Raw genomic sequence first — 23580 nt, 5'->3', positions numbered from 1 at the left:
TTGCAGAATCTCCCAAACAACGGAAGTGAATGGTGACCAGTTTTCAAACATAAAAAAACCCCAACAGGAATAAAAACATAAAATGCCTCCATACTGTTCGTCTGGTGTAAGTCTCCTAAAGCCCCAGCATGCCAAGTTGACAAAAAAAAAAAGTTATTTACACCATGTTTTTAGCCCAAAACTTCACTGTAGATCCTTAGCTTGGAGCCACATCTGCGTGCACTTGCACAGCATCTGAACTGGGTGTGACGGTGTGCAAATGGCATGTCAGATGTCCATTTGAAAAGTGGTCACCATTCACTTACATTGTTCAGGAGATTCTGCAACACTGTTTTTCTGTGAAAGTCCAGCAATGTTTTGCGGACTAACAAAATAAATCCAACCGTCAATCGGCATGAGAGTGAGTAGATAATGACTGAATTTTCATTTTTGGGTGAACTATCCCCTTAATATACTGGAACATAACATATAAGTAGTGGCTGTTTTGTAGCGCCACCTTGTGCAGACAGGAAGTGACATCAGACTCCTTCCTGCAGTGCACGTGACAATTCAGAGCTTCGTCGACCGGTCAGCGTTTGGTGATGGGGTCACGGCCGCAACTCTAATTAACATGAAATGATCAAAATTTCGAAGGCAGACACTGCAGCGTTAACATCAGAGGAGAAAGTATTTAAACTTAACACGTTTCCTTAATTTCTACTGGCATGCTGTGGTCATTTTATGATTTATTACAGTAAATATTTTTCAGATTTCTCCTAATGAAAATAATCTAGTTGCAGCCTGATACTTCAAAGTCACTTAAACAAAATAATTTAAGTGTTTGACTTTAAGCTTCCTACTATATGGTTGTTGTGAGAAAGAGAGTGACTGAGCGTGTGTGTGTGTGTGTGTGTTTGTGTCACTGTGTGTGTGTGTCGGGGTGTGAGAGAAACAGATAGACAGCGAAGGGGGGGAAGGAGAGAAGGAGGTGTACAGAGTTTTATTGGCTGCAGGTTGATTCAATTTGGAGGCGGATGTTGAGCTTCAGCCAACCCACCCCCACCCACACACACTCACACACACACGCACACACACACACACACACACACACACACACACACACACACAATCTACATGTCCGTGACTATCAAAATGACTTAATAAACACACATTAATTGTCATGGTAACCTTGCGAGAAAACAGATGGATCAAACCGAGTGATCACAAACACACGGAGACGGCCAGACACCCACATTGGATTTAAAACATTAAGAGCTGTCCAATCACACAAGACGGAGAGATTAGAGGTGATATGAGTGGGTGGGGGGGTGACATGTAGAGCACCCTCACCCACCCATCTGTCCCTCCAAGCCTGACAGTACATGTCATCTTCTCTGATCCTGAGCTATCAAAAAAAAAAATACCTGAATGGTTTCTGTTGTCATCGGTGTCAGGGTGGGCTGGAGTGAGTGGGTGGTGCTGATGCTTTGAATGCGCATCTCATGGGAAGAGGGGATGTGTAGTGGAAGGACTGGACCCTCCGTCTCATCCCCCCATTCTCTCTCTCTCTCTCTCTCCTTCCAACTCCAGCATCCACAGAGAGGAGGAGGAGGAAGAGGAGGAGAATAAATGAGTTTTTGCAACCACATGTTGCTGTGCTTGATTGAACTGCAGCAGCAGCAGCAGCAGCAGCAGCTCCTGCCTCCACCTTTCCCTCTCTTCTTCTTTTACATTGTGCGCCTAACAAACGATGTTTCCGCTGCATCTGTAGCTTCTACCACCTGTGGCAGCAGTTCTATTCCCTCTACGCCACAGAACAGGGAGAGAACAAAAAGAAGGGGAGCTGAGAGAGGTCGGAGAGGAGGAGGAGGAGGAGGAGGAGGAGGATATCTTTCATGATAAGTGGACTTGTGACAGAGAGAGATCCTCGCTGCAGCTGACACAAATGAAAGGTAAGATAATGAGAGCTCATATTAGATGCTTTTTAATGCCGCAGTGAGTCTTTTTAGTCATGCAAAAATTATTAAACATGCCTGTCGTTTCTGTGAAATTAAGAAAAAGGTCGAGTGTTCAGAGGATTCAAACTGCCAGTGATGCATCTTGATTCGTTCACTGTAAACGAGAAACCCAGACTCTGTATCCCAACAGGTGGTTAGTGCAGCATCTGCTCACTGTTTTGACACTAATGAGTGCAGAGGAGTGTGGCAATGCTGATAGAAAATGTTGAGAGTTGATGATTTGCTGGTCTTTTAACGAACCCAAGAGGGAAGCAGGGTGACTCATGTGACTGAGTGAAGCATCCTGGGACTGCCACTTTTAACACTAATTACTATAAACCGAGGGGCCGTAAAGAAAAAGATGCCTTGGAAGAAAAATGTGCCATGCAGTTACTTTGATAAATGTAGTTTATTAAACCAAACTTACAACCTTTTGTATGAGGTAGATCTTTCATTTTGCTTGCATTTGTTATTATGCGCTGATGTTTAGTGTCTTCTGTTGCAAAAGCATTGGGATTAGGAGTTTTTCTTTCATTCAGTCTTTCTTTTGTCCACCTGCATGAGAAGATCGTCTCTAAAGATGGTTAAACAGATGTATTCCTGTTTGCCTCTCAAGCTGACTGGACACATGATGGCACTGTTGAGACGGACATCTAAATTGCCTGTAATTACATCTGTATGACCTTTTCCTCGCCATAAATCACTGTATGGTGCCTAAAACCCCGCTTTGACTATTACAAAGACTGATTGATTTTGTTATTGATTCTGAAGGGCTCCCCGTGTAGCCAGAGAGTGTGAAACTTGTGCCTCCAGTTGAATCTGTTTAAATTTCCTGCGTGACAGGATGATTTTGTGGTTCACGTGAAGGAAAGAGATCGCCTGACGTTTTTAATTGTAATCAGTCCCAGTGTCAGAAATGAGGCCACACTTGAGAGACGTTACTGGTCAGTCTGCTGGCAAACAAGCAAGCAAGCAAGCAGAGCTGTCTCTATGGAAATTGCTTTCGTCATAACACTTCCTATCAAGCCTGTGCCGGGGCTCTGGTCGTGCAGCAGACACAGACCCTTGACAGCACATAACCAAGATTGCTAGCGGAGGAGACGACATTAACAATGAAACACGGCCCCCCGAAGCAGCAGATAATTTTATTGTGTAACTTACACAATTAGCGGTGCTGCGTTCCTCCCTGAGCATTTATCTTAATGTATCTTAAGTTTCTGTTTTTCACCTCCTCACATGGCACTGGAGACTGTTTTTTTTTTCTCTCCTGTTACACTGTTGGTGTGTTGAGATGATGATACCAACCTGAATTTGTTTTATTGCTGTGACCTTTATCTCATCCTTAAGGATCCATGTTTTTTTTTTATCATATCATCAAAGATGATTGAAGTTGCAGAATTTATAAAACTGGTTGCAATGACCTGACATCTAAATGGCTGCTTTCATCTGAGATCCTGCTGTGTGTTTGATGTTATTGCTGGGGGACAAAAATGTTATAAAAGGAGGAAAAAGACATGTTATGCTGCCACTGAGCTCGATATTGCCTACAAAGGTGAAGCAATTAATCATAATCACTTGAACTTTTCCTTCAGGGGTCCTTTTTCTGTCACTGAGTGATGACAACCAAGAACCATGCAGTACCATTACAGTTGTACAGTGTGATACAATACGATATTGCGTCATAACAGCACAGAACTACTGATAAACTGCACAATTAACCCAAATAGTGAACATAACTGCACGGAGTCTGTGTAAAAAGATTTGGATTGATTTTGAGCAGATTATTGTGTGTGAATATTACATCAGAAATTTGTAGGAACTTTTTATTCAGATCTCTTACTGTGTATGTATTTAAAAAACAAAAATTTGGTGTTTTCTTCTCCCTGACGCTCGGCCGTTGTTCCATTCCATTTATTCTCAATCTTATTCCAGTTTGGAATCTGAAAATCTTCTGTAGCCGACGCAAACCTTAAATCCCGACTCTGATCAACACACGAGACTGATTGAAATATAAGATACATTTTAGAGTTAACGTGACAGGCCACCAAATACGGTGTAACACCTGTTAAACCAGGTCAGAAAAAGGAAGGATAACATAAATATTTTGTGAACTTACAAACTGAAACTTAAAAACATTTTATTTAACTTTGTTAAGCTACATGAATAACAGGAGATGTAATTGTTAGTTTCTGTGTTTTTGTTGTGTTTATTTGCAGCATGATTCAGAATAATTGCTTCTTTGTCATTTCTGTTGCTCTTGCTGACAGGAACGAGCTATAACTGGCTACATTAGGTAGCATTTCCTGAGCTAGCTAGCTCAAGGGTAAGAGAGAGGCTCCTATAATGAAATAAAATAATATTTCCATTAAAACTACGATAGAGAAATGAAATGACTTGTTATAATAATGAACTGAGTTTGAATAATTTAATCAATCATGTCACATTGTTGTTTCATACATTTATTTTACCCACGAGGAGGGACGTATTACCTACGTAACCTACGTTTTTTCAGACAAAGTTACAGTGATTAATATGTTAAAATAAAAGTTAAAATAAACAAGCACTTGGATCATTTTATTTTTGACGTTATATTTGCTGGTTATGGGGTGGAAACTGCTGCTTTTGTCCGCATGAGCTTCCAAATCAATAAAGTATGAAAGTGCCTTGTAGAAGCTTTAATTAAACACTGTGCTGGTGACAGCTTTGCCTCTAACAAGTATCATTATCTAATAAATGTCCTTTTACTTTTTTTTGACATGTGGCGACAAAGCAGAATCCTAAAACCAGCATCATGCCTGGACTCATTAACAAGGAGAACCGGAGCGCTCTGCCCCTCAGTGTCTCTGACATCACTTCCTGTGTCAGGGGTTACACTCTGGCATTGACAGCCTCTATGACCTATGAAAACATCGAGGATCATGCGATTGAGGGTGAGTGTGTGCACTACAGGAGATTAATTTGTTTACTTCTGCGAGGCCTGGATGTGAACGCTACTTAAACCAACCTTATGCTCTGAAACACTGTTTTAAAATTCATATTATTGACTGAGTTTGTGTAATTGCTTGTTTGCTGCCTCTGGTTCGTGCCCTTGCTTCTGTTTTATTTTTTTCTCTCCTGCTGCCTGTTAGGGATCTTCATTTATCCACTGGAGGAAAATTCTATTGTCGTGGGGTTTGAGGCTATGATATCCAGTCAGATTATAACGCTGCAAATCAAAGACAAGGCAAAAATTGAAGACTGTTATCTGGATTGCTGCAACACATCTAATGGAGCCCTCCAGAGTGCCAGTGGTAAGGTTAAAGTTATTTAATTTTGTTATTTTAGCAAAGGAAATTACTGTGTTTTAATGTGAAAGGGTAGTGATGAACCACGGAGAATTAGCATCTCTCTCTGTTTTATGTCCTCTGGGTCACTCTCTCTGTTCTCATTGGTCCTGTTTCCAGCAGCGGCAGGCAGAAGTTTTCGGTTAAAAAACTCAGATGAACCCGCTGCACGCCGCCTGCTCAGCACTGAACAGACAGACAAAAGTTGTCGACTTGCTGGTGGAGTTTTTAGCAGCTATAGAGACAGATATTTTCCTTCAGGTGCTGGTGGAGACCAAAAGAGAGCTAAAAGGATAGTGACTATAGAGCACTTTTCTGTTGCTGGGCGAAGCTTAGGTGGAGGCAAAACACGTTATCTAACACAAGCTAGCTAGTTTTGTTGGTTGTTTTTTTTAACAATGACTAAAGAAAATATAAGCTCTTTTTGAACGGAGGGTGAGACAGGTTTGGGTGAACTATCCCCTTAAGTCCTCTGTTATATGGGTTCACATGTTAATATGTCAGATGGATTGTATTCATGGACATACAGTAATTATGGGTTTGGTTTAGAGTAGGTAGATACAAGTGAAGTAATACTGCACCCTGGTTTCAGAGGAGTGTGATACAATAATATCACAGTTTGGTGCTTCGCAAACAAAGAAGTGGAAATACCTTCTGTGTAATTAACTCTGAGGACAATCCTCTGAAAGACAGTGCTAGTAATTTAAGACCAAGGTCTTTCTAAAGACGCAGCTGAGTTTTGTACTAAGCTCCTAATTAGAGGAGCAGGAAAAACATCTATTTAAGACACGATTAAGGAAAATAATCAAAGAAGAAATTCAATGAGGCTTTTAAATGAGTGTACACTGAATGAGCAGATATTTAAGGGACCAGAGATAACACTTCGGAGTTCGCAGCCAGCTTTACACTGTCTTGGGCGCCTATAGGTAAATTTTTAAAAAACTGGTTGTTTACTGATTTAGTCTTGTGTTACAGGACTCATAGTGATGGATGAGGATTTGGAGAGGACGGTGTTGGTGGTTAACCTCGGGATCATCCCCCCGATGGAGACGGTCCATATTCTGGTCAGTACGTCCTCTGAACTCACGACTCTGCCCAGCGGGGGCATCAGGGTCTCGTCCCCTCCGGTGTGCACACCTCGGGTACAGAGGACCATCAACGAGGAGCAGGGACTGTCCCCAAACTTCTCCAGAACGTAAGAACATACATGGAAACAACATAAAACCCAACTTGGATCCAAGTTTGATTCAGGTTTAGGTTCAGTATTATAATTTATTTACTTAAAATGCAGATATAAAGATCTGAAGAATGTTGATGTCAGAGATAGTCAACAACTGTAGTTTGAAAAAAGGAAGGTGCACTTGGTACAACAGCTTTGGAAAAGTTGCTAATTTAATAAACTGTTTCTGCAGCACCAGTGATTTTAGAGAAATATATTGGAAATGTACTTGTACAAATAAGGATAAACTATAATATCATTTTAAGAAACAGGTACTATATACCCCCCCCCCATTTTTCAGATTCCAAAGATATTTTGTGACCTTCTTTTGTATCTTTTGTTCTTCTTCATCCTTGAAAACACTTGAATTTCAATGTTGTATTTTCAAGATTTGAAAAGTGCTGAGATAAGGTGGATGAAGTCCTTGAAACTGCTTGAAATTGTAATGACACTGCTTGCATAATAATACATTTCTATTTGACTGAATAGTTCCCTGAAAAATAATTTTATAAATATATAGTTAAAGCATGTATAAATGTGTCATTTGTAAGGTGCTGGAGAAGCTTAAAAATGCACCTTGAGAAACCTGGAAAGTGCTTAAATTTGACTTTGAATTTGTAAGAACGCTGCTTATTGCAGACAAAGTCAACCTGTCGTCATTCAGAATACCCCAAAAACAAAAACAAGCTGTTGAAACTTTGACTATTTCTACATTATGAACATGAAGTTTATGAAGTGGTCTATAATATCAAATACACTATTTGACACTGTAGAATGGATTTTTAGGCCCCAGAATGCATGTTTAGATTGATTGAAACTGACAATACAATATATTTTATATGCTCAGTCATGATTGTCTCCATTTTAATGTATTCATGGTTTGCTATGTCTAGGAGGGACAGACATACTTGTGCCTCAAGTCCTCATGATCAAACTCCCAACTCCCCTCAGCTGTGGTTGGTTTCTCTGCTGGAGGAGGAAGCCATCAACTCAATGGACTACGAGTTTAACTTCCAGCTGGAGATACGGGCTCCCTATCTGCTCGCAGGTCAGCGAATTATCTCACACTCGTGATGCATTTGATGGATATATTCTCTCAGGGCAAGTCCACTTGTCGACTGCGGAAATACACCCACGAGCTGTCTCGAGTATAATGGCATAACAGGCCCGATCACTTGAGATATCCTGTTATCAAGCATTGTATTTCTGTGCTGCCTGAAAGCTTTCGTGTCTGCAATAGGAAATTGTAATTGTGATGCATCCTGCAGTGAAGGGCACAAAAGAGAAAAAAATCCCCTGTTCTTTTGTGTGTGTTGGCAGATATGTGTTTGTGTGTCTTTAACTATGCCACACATTGATTGCTTTGTATTTGGGTGTCGGGAACATTACTAGGCAACGCTAAACTTGTTAAAGGAATGACTTGACATTTTGGGAAATACGCTAATTTGCTTTCTTGCCTAGAGTTAGATGAGAGGATCAATAACACTCTCATGTCTGTCCGTTTGATAAGAAGCTACAGACAGTAGACTTTAGCTTAGCATAAAGACTGGAAACAGGTGAAAACAGCAATCCTGCTGTTGTCCAAAGGTACGAGCGCAATTACAGTTCACTCAGGAAAGGTTCACACCAGCCATGTTTAGTCACTGTTTACCTCGTCAGACTCGAACTTGGGCCGCTGTCAAGCAAACTTTCAAACGGTTAATTTCAAAGTATGTATCAGTGAGGTTGTAGATTGCAACCAACTGAATACTGCTCACTTCCAAGCATGTAGGAGAACCTATGGTGGCTGTGAGAGAGCGGTGGCACCTAACCAAGCTGCACAGCTACACTTGGCGTGACCACCGCTTGGATTTTCCACCAAGCAAATGATCTGAACTTTAACCTTGGTTGCTGCTGATCTTTCAAAGCACAACCAATGAGTTAACAGCTGCAGGTGATGACGTAGCCAGAAGCAACCAGGGATGTATGGAAGCGACACGAGCAGTGGAGTGATGGTTGAGACCAGAAGGAAACCCCAGACCTGCGAAAGATCTCGCAAGAGTGATCATTTCAATGTTTGTACAACGTGCACAATGAAGAAACAACACGTACAAATCTCAGAAGAGTTTCACAAATCAAACGCTCCCCTCTAGACATGACTCAGTGATGGAAGAGAAGTGTTTCAGACTCCCCCAAACTCCATAACACAACATTAAAGACAGACCATGATCTTGCTAGTAAACAGAATGCATGGTGAAATATTAGCAGTCAGTTCGGACTACAAGATCGTTTATGAACTTAGTTAAACCCACTGCTAAAGTTAGCTTTTGTATACTAGGCAGACTTTACCTCTCTGCCTCCTAACTTGCAGTGAACGCGGAACAAACTTCTTCATCTGTAGGCTCCTTAAGGTTTGTCCATATTCTGTTAAGAAAAGCCACTAAATCTTGCAGACTGGTGCTTTAATCAGTGAGCTTTAGAGGTGCTGGTAGGTGGATTTTATTGGACAACAACAGGCTGTTTATCCCTGTTTCCAGTCTTAATGCTAAGCTAAGCTAAATAGCTTCATATTTATATAATTCACCCTTTAAATGTGAAAACTTTTTGATTTTGCATCATGGAAATTCTCACATTAATATTCATGATTCCTGGTTGTTTATTCTTCATGTTTGCTCAAACCACAGCAGTCCTCGAAGACATCAGTGCATAAATTATCTCACTTTATAAATCTTGTGGAACTTTGCGCTCTTATAAAGTCATTTCAGTGCGACCTTCTGCTTTTGTTGTTACTGTTAGAACCAGAGGTGGAGCCGCTGGTTATTTCATCTGTTGTGGCTGTTTCTCTGTGTAGGTGTCGAGAGCCCGTCTCACGCCATCCGAGCCGACGCGGACCCTCTGGCCCGCTCTGCCACCAGCGTCGTCATCACTCTGGCTGACAAGTACACTTATGACTGTCCTGTTAACATCCTCATCTACCCCAGCGGTAGGTCCATGGCTTCGAAACGCGCCAGCAGCCCGGCACCCTCCAATTAATCTCTCCTCTCAACTCAAGTACAATATTTTGAAATGGTTTATTTCAGCTCTGTCCGGCCTCTCTTACAGCAGGTTTTGTGTTAAGCTGATAATCAGATCAGTTGCGAGGTGATTCACTGCCTCACTTTGTGTGCGTGAGTGCCTCACCAGGAAAAAAAAAAAAGGTCCTGCTGTTGTTAACGTATGACATGCCAGCGGTGTCAGACTCCATTGTGTGGGTGTGCAGTGTCAGGTTTTTTTCCCCGTGCTCTCGACTCTCTCTCGCTGCCGTCTTGACCTATAGTATATGTGTGGGCCAGCTGTCTCCCAGAGGCAGGAATGAGCCACGGCCTCGCTGATATCCAATAGGCTTCTTATGAAGGTTTTGTCTGCAAACACACCCGCTGCCACTGCTGGGAAATTTAATTCAGCTCTGGCTGGGGCTGCAGTTTCAATCACAACATGGATGCTCAGCTCGAGCCGAGAGATGGAGGCAACTGAGCTGCGTTACAGGCCTGCATGTGTGTTATCATCACACATCATCGGCTTCATTGATTAATGGCCAGAAACGCGGGCTGTGTGTCAAATAAATGACTACAGGGCTTCTGCAGGGTTCACCATATTAAATTTTAGAAATATAAAGACAATTTAATATCATTTAGAGTGCAATTTAATGGAGAAATCTGTAATATATTTACTGTAATAACTTATAAAATGATCATGATATGTCATCAAAAATTAAGGAAACATGCTCAGTTGAAATAGTAGCTTCTCTGACAATTATGACGACGCTATTGCTTGAATTTTTTTTGCCAATTTCTGGTTAATCAGAGTTCAAATGTGTCTGTTTATGACCTGTGAGAAATCATTAATAATGTTTTAGAAGGAGCAGGTGTTTAAAACAGTTAAATTGATCAAAATATTAATGGAGTTTGGCAGGCAGTGAGACATGCAGTCACTGAACTCCAACTCCAGAGTGTGTATTTTCAGAGCAGTGAGCTTTTGTTTTCAGGATAGCAGGCTGAACTTAACATTGACAGACAACTGACACCTGATCAAATTACAGAATAGTGCCTGCGGTTGCTTGTTATGGTTGCTCTCATCCTGCGTTCCTGCAGTGTTCCTGCAGCCTGCCTGAGCTTCCTTGTGTCTGAAGTGCAGAGGCAGGCGGAAACAACACACTTCAATGACAGTCTGATTTAAAAGTGATTCAACCTATTGAATATACATTATGTGGCTCCAGTTTGCTATTTGGACTGCATTACAAATACTTCATTTTTTGGGTACTTGTACTTTTATGAGTAGATTTTCAAGTCTGTACTTTTACTTGTACATAAGTATGCATAACACCATGTAATGCACTTAGTTACTTTTAAAATCATAATTGAGTACTGAGTACTATTAGAATTAATATTCAAATCTTTCATCTGCATTTTTGTAGCCAAAAACAGGCCGATGAAAACAGGACGTGGATGAAAAACCCCCAAAACACTGCAGGAGGCACAGGCAGGTTTGGAATAGGGATGTTAACGATTATTCATTAATTTATCATCTGCCTGTAGAAATCTGACCAATCAAAAATGTTTTACCCACTATTTAATCGATATTTTAGAAATTGTGGTAAATGCATCTTATTTGTTGAATAAAGAAACTTAAAATGACAAAAAAAGAAGAAAAAATGAAACTGAGAAAAGCATTTTATACATATATTAACTATAATTCTATTAGTGTTTAAAACTATCGGTTATAAACGCTTCTATTAATAATTCATTAGATAAAAAGTAACTAATACTCTGAGTAGTTTTTGACAAGAATACTTTGTACTTTTACCGAAGTAGTTTTCTAACACCAGTACTTTTACTTGTAATTGAGTAATATTTTAGTAATGGAACAGTACTTGTACTTGAGTACAGATATTCAGTACTCTTTCCACTGCTGGTTGCCTGTTGGAGATCTGCACTCCACTGAGTGACCTCCAGACCTCCATAACTGAAATTCCCAATAATATCAATAATTAAACATAACACATGACTGATTAACATCAGAAAAGGGATGGATGAATGGGAGCATTAACCAATTAAAAAGTAACTAATTAATTTAGGTTCCACATATGGATTTTGCAGAAGCCCAGAGGGCTGAGGGTGATTTTCCAGCTAAAATCACATAAAAGACATTTTATAACTAATGTTACTGCCTACAGCAGGCAAGAAAAATATCTGAGACCTTTGTAAATAAAATGTAATCCTTTTAATCTCAGGACTTTTTTATGAGAAAACTGAAATCATTGTTTTTCGAGACCTGCAGGTGCCCCGCACTGAAAAGAAATAACAGTCCAAATCCCCAGGATTGACTCAACCCTCTGAGCTAATTGTGTTGTCTTGAGACCCAGCTGTGGTGCAGCATTTTTATTTGCAATCTCCTCTTGATTCAGTGTGGGGATAATTCTGCCCTTCAGATTACCACGCTCACCCAACCTGTGCTGCTGTATTGGTGTCAATTTCAGACACCGTCCCTCAGCTTTATGCCGTAATCGTCTGTAGTATTTATAGTCATTGTCTATGTCCTGACCAACTGTGCCATTTAGAGCCTCATCTGCCCCATGTGCTCATTGAGAACGGAGACATGACGCAGGAGGAGTACGATGAGTATCTTCACGGCCGGAGTGATTTCATCAAGGCCACCAAGAAGGACTCGAGCAACGAGAGGAAAGTGAGTGAGACGTCCGCATCACTGATCTGACTCGACACGATCATACCAATACCATATAGAGGAGTGTGGTGCAGAAAACACTGCAGCACAATATCATGGACAATAACCTGAAACACATGCTATTTTTGTGAAGATTAAAGGGACAGTTCAGTTTTCGCCTGGCCTGTTTATCCAGTATTTATCAATTTAATGAGACTAAATGGCACTTGGCTTGTAGTGCTCAACACTTTCCAAAAATCACAACCTAGTTACTCAACCTTGTTGTGCGCAGTTTTATGTAGGAACTACTTTCTCTCTAGTACAAAAGAAAGTAGTTTCAGTAGATTTTGCTGCAAAAATCTAGGTGGATAAATAGCACTACAGGCCAGGGGAAAAATGTGTGTTTTTAATTTTGGGGTGAATCCTCCCTTTAACAGAATATATCTCATTATTTTCTCTTTATATCAAACAATATTAAGTAATGCAATACTACCACACACTATGGTTGGTCAAATCAGCTGTCTGACACAGTCTCAACAAATACTGAACATCATGAATATGCACAGGAAATGTTTTTGCAGTTTTACTTAATTTGACTGTGTTAACTTTTGCAGGTGTTTATGATGTGTCCATCTTCAGTGAGTCCATTCTTTCATAACATGTGGAGAGGTTTAAATTAAGCTGCCATTATATGGACATTCAGGTTTAAAACATCAGACAACAAATAGAATACGATCATCTGCAAATCAGATCAGATGACGGTGGTTAATAAGTGCTGGTAAGGTTTTGTATTTTTTCATTATTTATTATTCCAATTCTGCAGATTAAATGTTCTTAAAATACCTCTGTACTGTGTGAAATGTCCCAGTAACACAGCAAGAGAACAGTATAACTGCCATGCAGTTTTCATATCGGTGTTTTACCTCTGCAAAAGAATTTAGATTGAAATTTAAAGAAAAACAAATATACTGTGATATTTACCGTCACTGTCCATACTTTAAATTATACAGTGATATACATTTTAGGACACACCGTCCAGCCCTAGTATGAATTTTACTTAAAAGAGAAAACTTAATACTCTAGGCCTACAAGGGCAGATAGTAGAACCAGCAAGGCTGAAAGTAACTAATTACAAACACTCAAATTACTGTAATTCTGTCCCCTTTTTCTGCTTTTTTTGGGACTATTTTTCAAGTCTGTAATTTTATTCCTACTTAAGTATTCATTAATTAATCATGTTCCTAGTTGAATACTGAGTACATTTTGAATTAATATCCAAACTTTTTATTTGCATTTCTGTAGTTTATAAGACCATCTGATCACAAACAGGCCAAAGAAAACCAGGACAATTCAGTGCTCAAACTCAAACAGGATCAACAAATTATTTGTCTCTCTTTATTCACTACTCTTCATATTTTTCCCATTTAATGACATTTTTTCAATTACAGACAACAGCTGGAGAAAAATAAATTTTGTTTAGCTTTAGCTAAGATTAGCGGTAGTTATCTTACCAGCTAGCTAGCACTCACTTGAGTGCTACCAAGTTAAGGCAAATTTTACATGCATGCATTTTAAAAGAAATTCTGCATTTTTATTATATTTTTTTACACGGTGAAACTGATTCAGGTACAGTCTGTGTTTTTCCTTTGTTTGCTACAAGTTAATGTTTATACCACTTCAGCATTATAAAATTTTCTACCTGAACAGCTTTATTTATTCACTTTTGATGGTCCTGTATGTGTCCCCCTCACATCTCTGCTATGATGAGGTTGTTAAGCGACCAGCAGACCGAAACAGGAGACGGAGAGAGAGCACTTAGCCATAAAAATGTGTTTCTATGGAAACACTCCAAAGGCCCACCACATTCAGCCTGGAATTTCTACAATAATTGATGTGCTCTGTCTATCAACCTGACCACTTGTCTCTCTCTCTCTCTGTCCTCCATTTTTGTGCTGTCTTTAAGTGTTAAATTAGAGCCTGCTCAAATTCATAAAAAGTCCAATTATCTCATGCTGCCAAGTTGCCCGTAATTTACGCTTCTGATTTCGATCCCTCTATCTTTGCAGGTAGATATCATCCACAGACGACTCCATAAGGACATCCTCCACAACCCCGTGGTCATGCTGAACTTCTGCCCCGACCTCAAGTCTATCAGCTCAGACCTGAGGAAGGTTCACGGCGAGTTTATCTTCCTCATCGACCGCAGCGGCAGCATGAGCGGCGTTAACATCAACCGTGTGAAGGTACTTTAATCTCAGTGTGTTATATTTCTTGTATAGATGCAGTGTGCACTGATTTACATATAAATTGTAATATATCGCACATCATCGCCACTTTACGGGTCGATGGGTTTTTTTCAAATGATACACAGATATACCATTATAGTCGACACAGAACACATTAAAATATAAACATTTTTAAGGAGATTAAATGGAAAGTCAGTGCATCAAAACATGATAAACACAGTGTGTCACAGGAGGCTGTACAATTGCTTTCTAGGCTCACAGGCCCACCCTGATTCTGCAGTCTTTGGAGATTATAGATGAGGTTAGCCAACTGTGTGAAGGGCATGTACACAAGAATATTGATCAGACAAATCATTCCCTATTCACCAAATGTCTCCCAGTTGCTAGGTTTTAGACAGCAAGTCTTTGAGGCCTTATCAGACTTCATGTGACATTTCTTCAATACCTACAGAGCCGGTATTATTTTTTAAATATGTCTCTGTGTTATTTACTCAGACTCAGGCTGTTTGAGGGACAGGGACAAAAAAAATAAAAAGGGCAAAAGCATGCCGAAAGCCATGATCACTTTTATCACAAGTTGACCGCTGAAAGGGCACCTGAGAGGGCAATTCACATTTTATCCACTGGACAGCTTCTCTAGACTGAACTTTATCACGTTTTCTCTACTGAAAGGACACTCTAGAGGGCACTTCATGTTTTTTCCACTGGAGGGGCACTCTTAAGGGCTGTTTATCACATTTTGTCGACTTGAAAGACACTCTAGAGGGCACTTCATGAAGGACACTTTGGAGAAGCCTTTGCATTTTATCTACTCGAAGGCCACTTTGTCACATTTTATCCACTGGAAGAGCACTCTTAAGGGCACTTTATCACATTTTGTCCTCAGGAAGGACGCTCTTGAGGGCACTTCATGTTTTCTCCACTTGAAGAGCACTCAAGAGGGTTCTTTGTCATGTTTTCTCCACTGGTAGGCCTCTTGAAAGGACACTATCACATTTTGTCCACTGGAAGGGCACTGTGGAGTGTTCTCAATCATGTTTTCTCCACTAGAAGGCCACCCTAAAGGGCACTTTATAACATTTTGTCCACTGGAAGAGCACTCTAAAGGGCACTTTATCATGTTTTCTCCACTAGAGGGGCACTCTTAAGGGCACTTTATCACATTTTGTCCACTGGAAGGGCACACTAGAGAGCTCTTTATCATGTTTTCTCCACTAGAAGGGCACTCTAGAGGGCACTTCACCATGTTTTGTCCACAGGAGGGGCACTTTGGAGAGCACTTCACATTTAATCTACTGGAAGGCCACTCTACAGGGCTCTTTATCACGACTGGAAGGGCACTCTAGTAGACACTATTCCACATTTTCTACATAGGAAGGACACTCTAGAGGGCACGCTTTCATGGTTTATCCATCATTAGGGCATCCAGTCACTTTTTAAACATCCGGAGTCTAAAGAATCTAGGGCTTAATGCCAGGACTGCCAGGTACTGAAAGAGGTAGAGAAAACATTTAAAAATATCTCTTAAAACCGGAACATTAGATATTGATTTTTTTTTTTTCTTTGTTAATGCACCTGAACAGACTTGTCTGGTGCTCTTTGTGCTCTTCACCTGAATGAAGGTTCAGATGAAAGGAACTGCTTTAGTAACTGCTCCTCTGCTGTAGAAGAGGCACTGATGGATGAAATGACACTGTGTGACGCCTTTCTCTACTCACTCCTCTCCTTGAGAAAACCTGCGATGGCAGCTGTGTAGAGCAACATTCAACCAGACATCAGCAGAAATTATTGTATTAACGTGGAAACGATAAAATAGTTCAGCACCAAATGAGCAGAGGAGTTTTGTCTTTTGTGTTTCACAGTTTTGGCTCTCTTCTGTTTTGACCTTAATCTGCTCTCTGTCTCTGTCTCTCTCAGGACGCCATGGTGGTGATTCTCAAGAGCCTGGTGCCAGGCTGCCTTTTTAACATTGTAGGCTTCGGCTCTACGTTCAAATCGCTCTTCACAACCAGCCAGAACTATGAGGAGGTAAAGCGCCTGTAGTCCTGTGTCGTTAAAGGGGCACTACACCAGTTTTGCACATGTTCCGTGAGGAGTATTACTCAACCTTTGAAGACAGATGTGTAATGTCTCTCATGGCTCTGGAGGAAGCTTTTCAACATTTGAAATAAAATTAACCAAGATGATGTCATTGAGGTTGTCTCAAACCTAAAATTCATAACAGGAATGAATGAACAGCAAGTGTGTTAAATGTGCAGTATTTGGTGGTCTACCCATTTTGACCATTCTGTTTTTTAAAAATGCCAATTCTCTTTTCTAAGTCACAGAGACCGTCTCCATGAAAAAGTTGTTTCAGAAAATCCCAAAGAACAACATTTGTAAAATTTTGGTCCCTACATGTGTTGGAGCTTCTCTTTAAACCATAACTGTGTGTTTCTTTAACCTTAAACACACAGTTAATATTATATCTAGAGAGTTTCTGTAACCATATCTGTAAAGGTGGTGTGCAAAAATTGCAATTACACTTAATAGATAGTGAAAAGGTGTGTGTGACAAGGTGAGAACTGACAGTTATTTAAGAGCAAAGAGGCACTGAATCATTACACAATATTAACATGTGTATTATTAAAGGTTTTTTTAATTTATCATGTGGATGTCCAGTCAGTGATGATGGTAAATGTAGTCAGCTTTTTTTTCCTCAGTTCTGCTGTTGTTCTTCCAGCAACAACTGATGTCACAGTGATGTCATTGGCTTTAAGGAGGAACCACAGACTTTTTCAGCTTGGATTTATAGTCTTCTCCTCGGAGTAGTCAGGAGGCCCTTTTGTCACCTAATGCTATGTTTTGGCCAACAAAGTAACTTGCACACAATGCATCCTGGTTCATGTAGGCACCTGCTGGCACGGCTCTGTGAGCACAGAACTCAGTTTTCTTGGTCAGTATAGCTGCGTTGAGGGATTTACTGCTTTAACAGACTACATTTACCATCAACACGTGAAACGTCTCAAAAGTTTCCTTTAACATGATATTAATCAATGAAAATTCAGTCATTATCTACTCACCCTCATGTTGATTGAAGGTGGGGTTTGGGTTTTTAATCCACAAAACACTGCTGAAGTTTCACAGAATCTCCCAAACAATGGAAGTGAATGCTGACCAGTTTTCAAATGTAAAAAAACAACATAATAAAAACACAAAATGCCTCCATACTGCTTGTCTGGTGTAATCCAAGTCTCCTAAAGTCCCAACATGCCAAGTTGAATGAAATGTTATTTACACCATGTTTTTAGACTGAATCTTCACTGTAGATCTTTAACTTGGAGCCACATTCACATGCGCGTGCACACTGTCTGACCTGTGTGTGTGTGATGTGACGGTGTGCAAACGACATGTCAGGACATTAGGAGACTTGGATTACACCAGACGAGCAGTATGAAGACATTTTATGTTTGTTTTTTTTACAGTTATTTTTTGTTTGAAAACTGGTCACCATTCACCTCCATTGTTTTCTGCAATGCTGTTTTCCTGTGAAACTCCAGCAGCGTTTTGTGGGCTAACAAAGTAAACCCAACCTTCAGTCGGCATGAGGGTGAACTATCCCTTGAAATACCCCTAATCGTAACCATGACGACCAACCACCAAGTAGTTACTTTTAACCAAAATCTTGATTTTTCTCTAATCCAAAACCTTAGCCACAGCAGGATAAGATCAAACTTGTCATTAATGGCGCTTTCTCTTGCTGGTATTAAGGGCTTCAACTAATAATTATTGTAACTATGAAATGTCAAAACAAAACAGTTTCCCAGGGTCAAATGTGACGCCTCAAATATCTTATTTTTGTCCAACTGTCTTGAGCCAATGATTGAATCTACAGTAATACAAAACAGAGCAGCGAGGACCAGATAATTGCTGGCATTTAAAAAAAGACCTGAGATGACTAATCAATTAATCAACTAATCACTGCAGCTCTGTTGGTATTTATACAACCTTGAGGAAGTTATTATTGGATGCTCTGTTTTGATGAGAAGTAGTAACTGTTTGACAGCATTATTTAATAATGACCACTTATTTAATATTTTCAACCCGAGTAATGCATTATGGTCTGATGTATAACCTAATTTAATAGAGATATAAGGTGCATTTTCAGTGCTATGTGTATGGCATTTCCAATAACTATAGAGTATAAATATTGATCTTTTCTCCTCATCATCTCCACCACTCAGGACGCCCTGGCGCTGGCGTGTGAGTATGTTCGTAAGATCAGAGCCGACATGGGGGGGACCAACATCCTGGCGCCGCTCAACTGGATCCTGAGGCAGCCGATGTTCAGCGGACACCCCCGCCTGCTCTTCCTGCTCACAGACGGCGCCGTCAGCAACACGGGCCGAGTCATTGAGCTGGTCCGCAGCCACGCACGCTACATCAGGCAAGTACTACTGTCAGCGCACTCTGAGCTCTACTCTGAATGTCAGAATAAGGAGGAGAGATCAATGCTGAGCGACATTTTAGGAATGTTGTCATTGTTGTGTAACAGGAGCCTGTTCTGGCCTCTAAACACATTATAAAATGACCCACTTGTTGCTAAATGTGATTCTTTGCAGCAGACACTGTGATGAATACTGTACGACTGACAGAAGCAGAGTGAACCCACCTATGAAGGCACATCTTACTGTCTGATCGATTAGTGTTTTGATCCATAAATGTCAGAAAATGGTGAAAAATTTTGATCAGTGTTTCCCACAGTCCAAGATGACGTCTTCAAATGTCTTGTTTTGTCCACAACCAAGTTTTTGTCACAGAGGTGTAAAGAAACTAGAAAAGATTCACATTTGAGACGCTGAAATAAGAAAATTTGGACATTTTTTTTCTTTAAAAAAGACAAAATGATGAATCTTTCATCAAAATATTTGACAATGAATTTAATAGTCAACTAACAGTCCATTAATTGTTGCAGCTCCAGAGTTATGCATCCGTTAAATAGCAGGAAGATGCTGCACCATTGACTTTAGAGCAGGTTTTTGTTGGTCAATGGGGCAATAGCATTTTGCTGTATCAAGACAGGAATGCAGCAAAAATGCACCTGACCACACCTCATTTTAAGACCAAAACTGAGGGTCGGGTTTTTTTTTTTTTAGTCCGCAAAACACAGTTTCACAGGAAAACAGTGGAAGTGAAATGGTGAAAAGTTTTCAAATGTAAAAAAAACAACTTTAAAAAACAAAAACATGAAATGCCTCTGTACTGCTCGTCAGGTATAATCCGAATAATCTCCAGAAAGTCCCAACATGCCGTTTGCACACCGTCACAACACACACACACAGTTCAGACAGTGTGCACGTGAACGTGGCTCCGAGCTAAAGATCTACAGTGAAGATTCAGGCTAAAAACATGGTGTAAATAACTTTTTTTTTAGTCAACTTGGATTACACAAGATGAGCAGTATGGAGTTTTTTATGTTTAAAAACTGTCACCATTCACTTCCATTATTTGGGAGATTCTGCACCACTGTTTACCTGTTAAACTCTGTTTAGAATACACTTACGTAAAGTATTTTAAAGCAATCCATAACAGACAGTCTTGTTGTTATCCTCACACGAATGCTGATATGCTTCAGACTCAGCGAGACAAGAATATTTACAACCCAAATTCCAAAAAAGTTGTGTAAAACATATAAAAACAGAATGCATTGAGTCGCGAATCATTTTTGACTTGTATTTAATTGAATACAAGAAAATAACAACTGCATCACTCAGAAAATAGCAGTGCGCCACTTTGTGCCAGGCGTACCATAGAGCTCAGCGTGTTAACAGACACTGTAAGAGAAGCCACTGTATGTTGCGTCAAAGCAAATTATGATAAATTCATCTTTTGTTTATGTTCATTATGCAAATTGCAAAAGCACAGCTCACGGACAACATGAAATCACACTCAGGGATTGGCAGAGGCTTAAACAGAACACCTTGTTATGGAGCTTTAATCCTCTCAAAATGAAATCCGTGTGTATGAATGCTGTGAATGTTGTGTCAGCGTTTAACATGATACATGTCACCACAAGGATTCTGTCAGATTTGTGCAGCCTCAATTTTAGATTAAAATAACAACATTGTGTTAAAGTGGCATCTCGAGTAAGGAAATAAAAATGTTCCCTGAAGGCAGCGAACACCGATTGTCAGCTGATAGTGACACGTACATCTGCACAACACGGGGGAATCATTTCAATCTGCAGCAAGTCTCACAGCGTGAATCCTTCTCCTGAATCACTCTGGAAATAATTGACTTTTGTCTTCCCCCTTTTAATGGATGAATGCCTCCAGATGATTGCATTAGGTGCACAGAGCCGGGCCCAATTCATTGACACTTCCTGGGTCATTATCGCACTGTGTTTACAAATCAGTGCAGCCAGTCAGAAACAAGACCAAACAACCATGAATCTCTGCTCTGAAAGTCCATGTTGGGTTTTTTAACTATGTAGAAGGTGACATTTCCGTTTTAATCAGCGCTCTTTGATCTCATTAAAAATGCAAAGGGACGGAGACGGTGCGATGAAATTATCTGGCTCGTCCCTCTGAGAAAAATGGAGTAAAAATGGAAAAGTGAAGCCAACCTCCCTGGAGAGATCTGAGGAGCAGCAGGGACGTCTCAGCTCTCCACCGTGAAGGATCATTTACTGTTTGGCTCTTCTAAATCTGCTTGACAAATTCAGTTATATTTAGTTTTTGTATCTTCAGAGCTTCACTTTAAATCTGTAGAATTATGTGCACGTGTTACACCATTAAAACATGGGGAGAAATAATCACAAGAGTGATGAGGTCGTGTTTCCTCAGCGACAATTTTACTCGCATGAATTTTCACAGAACACAACAATTTCCAAGTAAAACATCTATGGGAGAGTAGAAGACACACCCTGTTCAAGTTACTGCAATATTCACAGTATTTATTTATATTTCATCATCAAGCAAAAAGTACTTTAAGCTCAGTAAACTCACTAAAGTTCATGAAACATATTATACAGATAACAGTGCAAAAATATTACAACATGTGCACATATGAATTCACAGTTGACACAAGATGGAGGCCACAAAACTATTGGTTTCCCTGTTATTAAGCAGGGACTTGCTCTCTCTCTCTCACACACAACAGGGCTTAACAATAAGGATTTCCTGCTTGCCCGGGCCAAGTAAAATACCACGTTGGGCAAGTAAATCTGCCTGCTCACTTGCTCTGCAAAAAAAGAATTAAACTATTTTGATAATTGATTAATCGTTAAATTACTTTTTCATGCAATTTCTTTATTTATTGTCATTTAAAATAAATATATTTGGGTTATGAACTAACAAAACAAGTGTTTAAAAGAAATCAACAAGGACGTTGAAATACTGGGATGAATATTTTGCACTGTTTTCTGACATTTTGATAGTAGTTGCAGCCTCAGATTAAACATGACAATTAACTTTAGTCTTATTATTTAGTAACAGCTAGTAATAAAACGATTTGTTTGGTGCATGTATAAATTCACTTTGGGCAAGTAGATTACTGACCCACTTGCCTGAGCAAATGAAAAAACAAACATTAAGGCTGATGCCTGCACACTTTTCTACTCTCAGTAAAACTTAACTTACTCAAAATGTCACGGCAACAATCTCTCAGCGTTCTCGACATGTTAGCAAGTTACTACGGACACTTTAACACTGTTTAAAATCCACAACATACCAGAAAAATGGGCAGAAATAATCACAGGAGTGATGCGTTGGTGTTTCCTCGATGAGAACTTTCTTCTAACGAGGAAGATACCGTGATTTCTCCAGGGTCACGTCCGCAAGGGAACCTTAGATTTGTGGAACTCATGCCTGTTGGTGTGATGTAGCAGGGAGATGCTGGAGCTCTGCAGACCCCTAACCTTTTAATAACTAACATAAACAAAAGGAAAGACTATTTATTTTTTCTTCATCTTCCCTCTCTGTCACTCAGTGGAAGAATGTAAATATGTATTCAATTTATATTTATAACATTCGCCTTTTCTCCAGCGTCCCTCTGACTCACACACACACACAAAAGTCACCAAGACAACTTATCAAACAGTAGATTTACTGTAATTGCTTTTTTCTTTCTTTCTTTCCCCTCTTTTATTTCTTTCACTCGCTCCTTTCAACAGGAGACAGGAATTCTATATGTATTTAATATAGAAGTTTGTCTTTGTCTTGCTTGCATAAGATCTTTTTCTTTAATGTGTGTCTCTGTACCTGTCTCTCCTTGTTTTATACTCACTTTAATGCACAATTTAAAAAAAGACGTGTTAATTGTGTAATCTCCATTAAAAATATGACTTATTTATTCATCGATCCATTTCTTTGAGAATTCATATTTTGTTTTATGAGCAGCATAAAGGCACTGCACCTGCAATTTATTATACAACCCTGTGTTTTAAGATGACAAAATAAGTTAACTTTGTAATATATAACATTTATTCATCAATTTATGTTGTTTTTGTTTTATGAGCAGCATAATCAGACTGCAATTAGTACTTGTTACACAACCCTTATTGTAAGTAGCATAAAACAGCATGATTTGTCTGCATCGGTGGGGTGCACTGATTTGTGTTATCATAAATGTTCTCTTTTTTGTTTTGTAGCCTTATAGCCTTATTGCTTATGCATATCTTTACATATAGTCTAAAACAGGGGTTCCTAAACGTTTCCATGCCAAGACCCCCAGGGTAGCATGTAAGCAGTTTAAGCTGTGGCTCCTCTCCTGCAAGATGCCTCTAAAAACCCAAAGTCGACTGTTTTTTCATCTGTTGTAGTTGCTTTTGTTTCAAGCTGTTTAGATGCTTTAAAACCCTCATTTGGAGCAATCATAACCAGTCTTAACTGCGGCAATAAATCCATGTCTCATGTGCAGTCCATCATACTTGCAAGTTTTAATTAGCTAGGAGTTCATGCAGCTGAGCTTTTGTCAGCTGGGCTGTTGGTCTCTTCATCAGGTCTTTTCCTTTTCAAAGATGGTTCCATTTTTTGGGAGTTACTGTAAAACTAAATTTCAGGAGCAGAGCGGCTTCGTGGCAGCTCAGGTCAACACTGACAGCTACAGATCAGATGATGAATGATGTTTTGACTGGGAGGAAATTAGGTAGATGGGCA

The 23580-nt window shown here is 39.8% G+C and overlaps 1 protein-coding gene across 1 annotated transcript in view; it reads left to right on the top strand.

Moving 5' to 3' along the window:
• The first annotated feature begins 1667 nt into the window (after window positions 1-1667).
• vwa5b1 (von Willebrand factor A domain containing 5B1) overlaps window positions 1668-23580 on the top strand; it is a 48417-nt gene continuing 26504 nt past the window's right edge. The window contains exons 1-10 of the mRNA XM_084720271.1: window positions 1668-1931; window positions 4750-4906; window positions 5105-5266; window positions 6275-6494; window positions 7412-7566; window positions 9349-9480; window positions 12094-12218; window positions 14264-14440; window positions 16361-16471; window positions 18667-18869. Coding sequence (XP_084576397.1) covers window positions 4768-4906; window positions 5105-5266; window positions 6275-6494; window positions 7412-7566; window positions 9349-9480; window positions 12094-12218; window positions 14264-14440; window positions 16361-16471; window positions 18667-18869 — 1424 coding nt within the window. The 5' untranslated portion in view covers window positions 1668-1931; window positions 4750-4767. The remainder of the gene's footprint in view (window positions 1932-4749; window positions 4907-5104; window positions 5267-6274; window positions 6495-7411; window positions 7567-9348; window positions 9481-12093; window positions 12219-14263; window positions 14441-16360; window positions 16472-18666; window positions 18870-23580) is intronic.

The sequence above is a fragment of the Lutjanus erythropterus genome, chromosome 6 (assembly GCF_056507025.1).
Source record: "Lutjanus erythropterus isolate fLutEry1 chromosome 6, fLutEry1.hap2, whole genome shotgun sequence".
Classification (NCBI taxonomy): domain Eukaryota; kingdom Metazoa; phylum Chordata; class Actinopteri; order Lutjaniformes; family Lutjanidae; genus Lutjanus; species Lutjanus erythropterus.
Note: the sequence above shows the minus strand (reverse complement) of the source record. Positions and strands in the feature narration are given on the sequence as shown.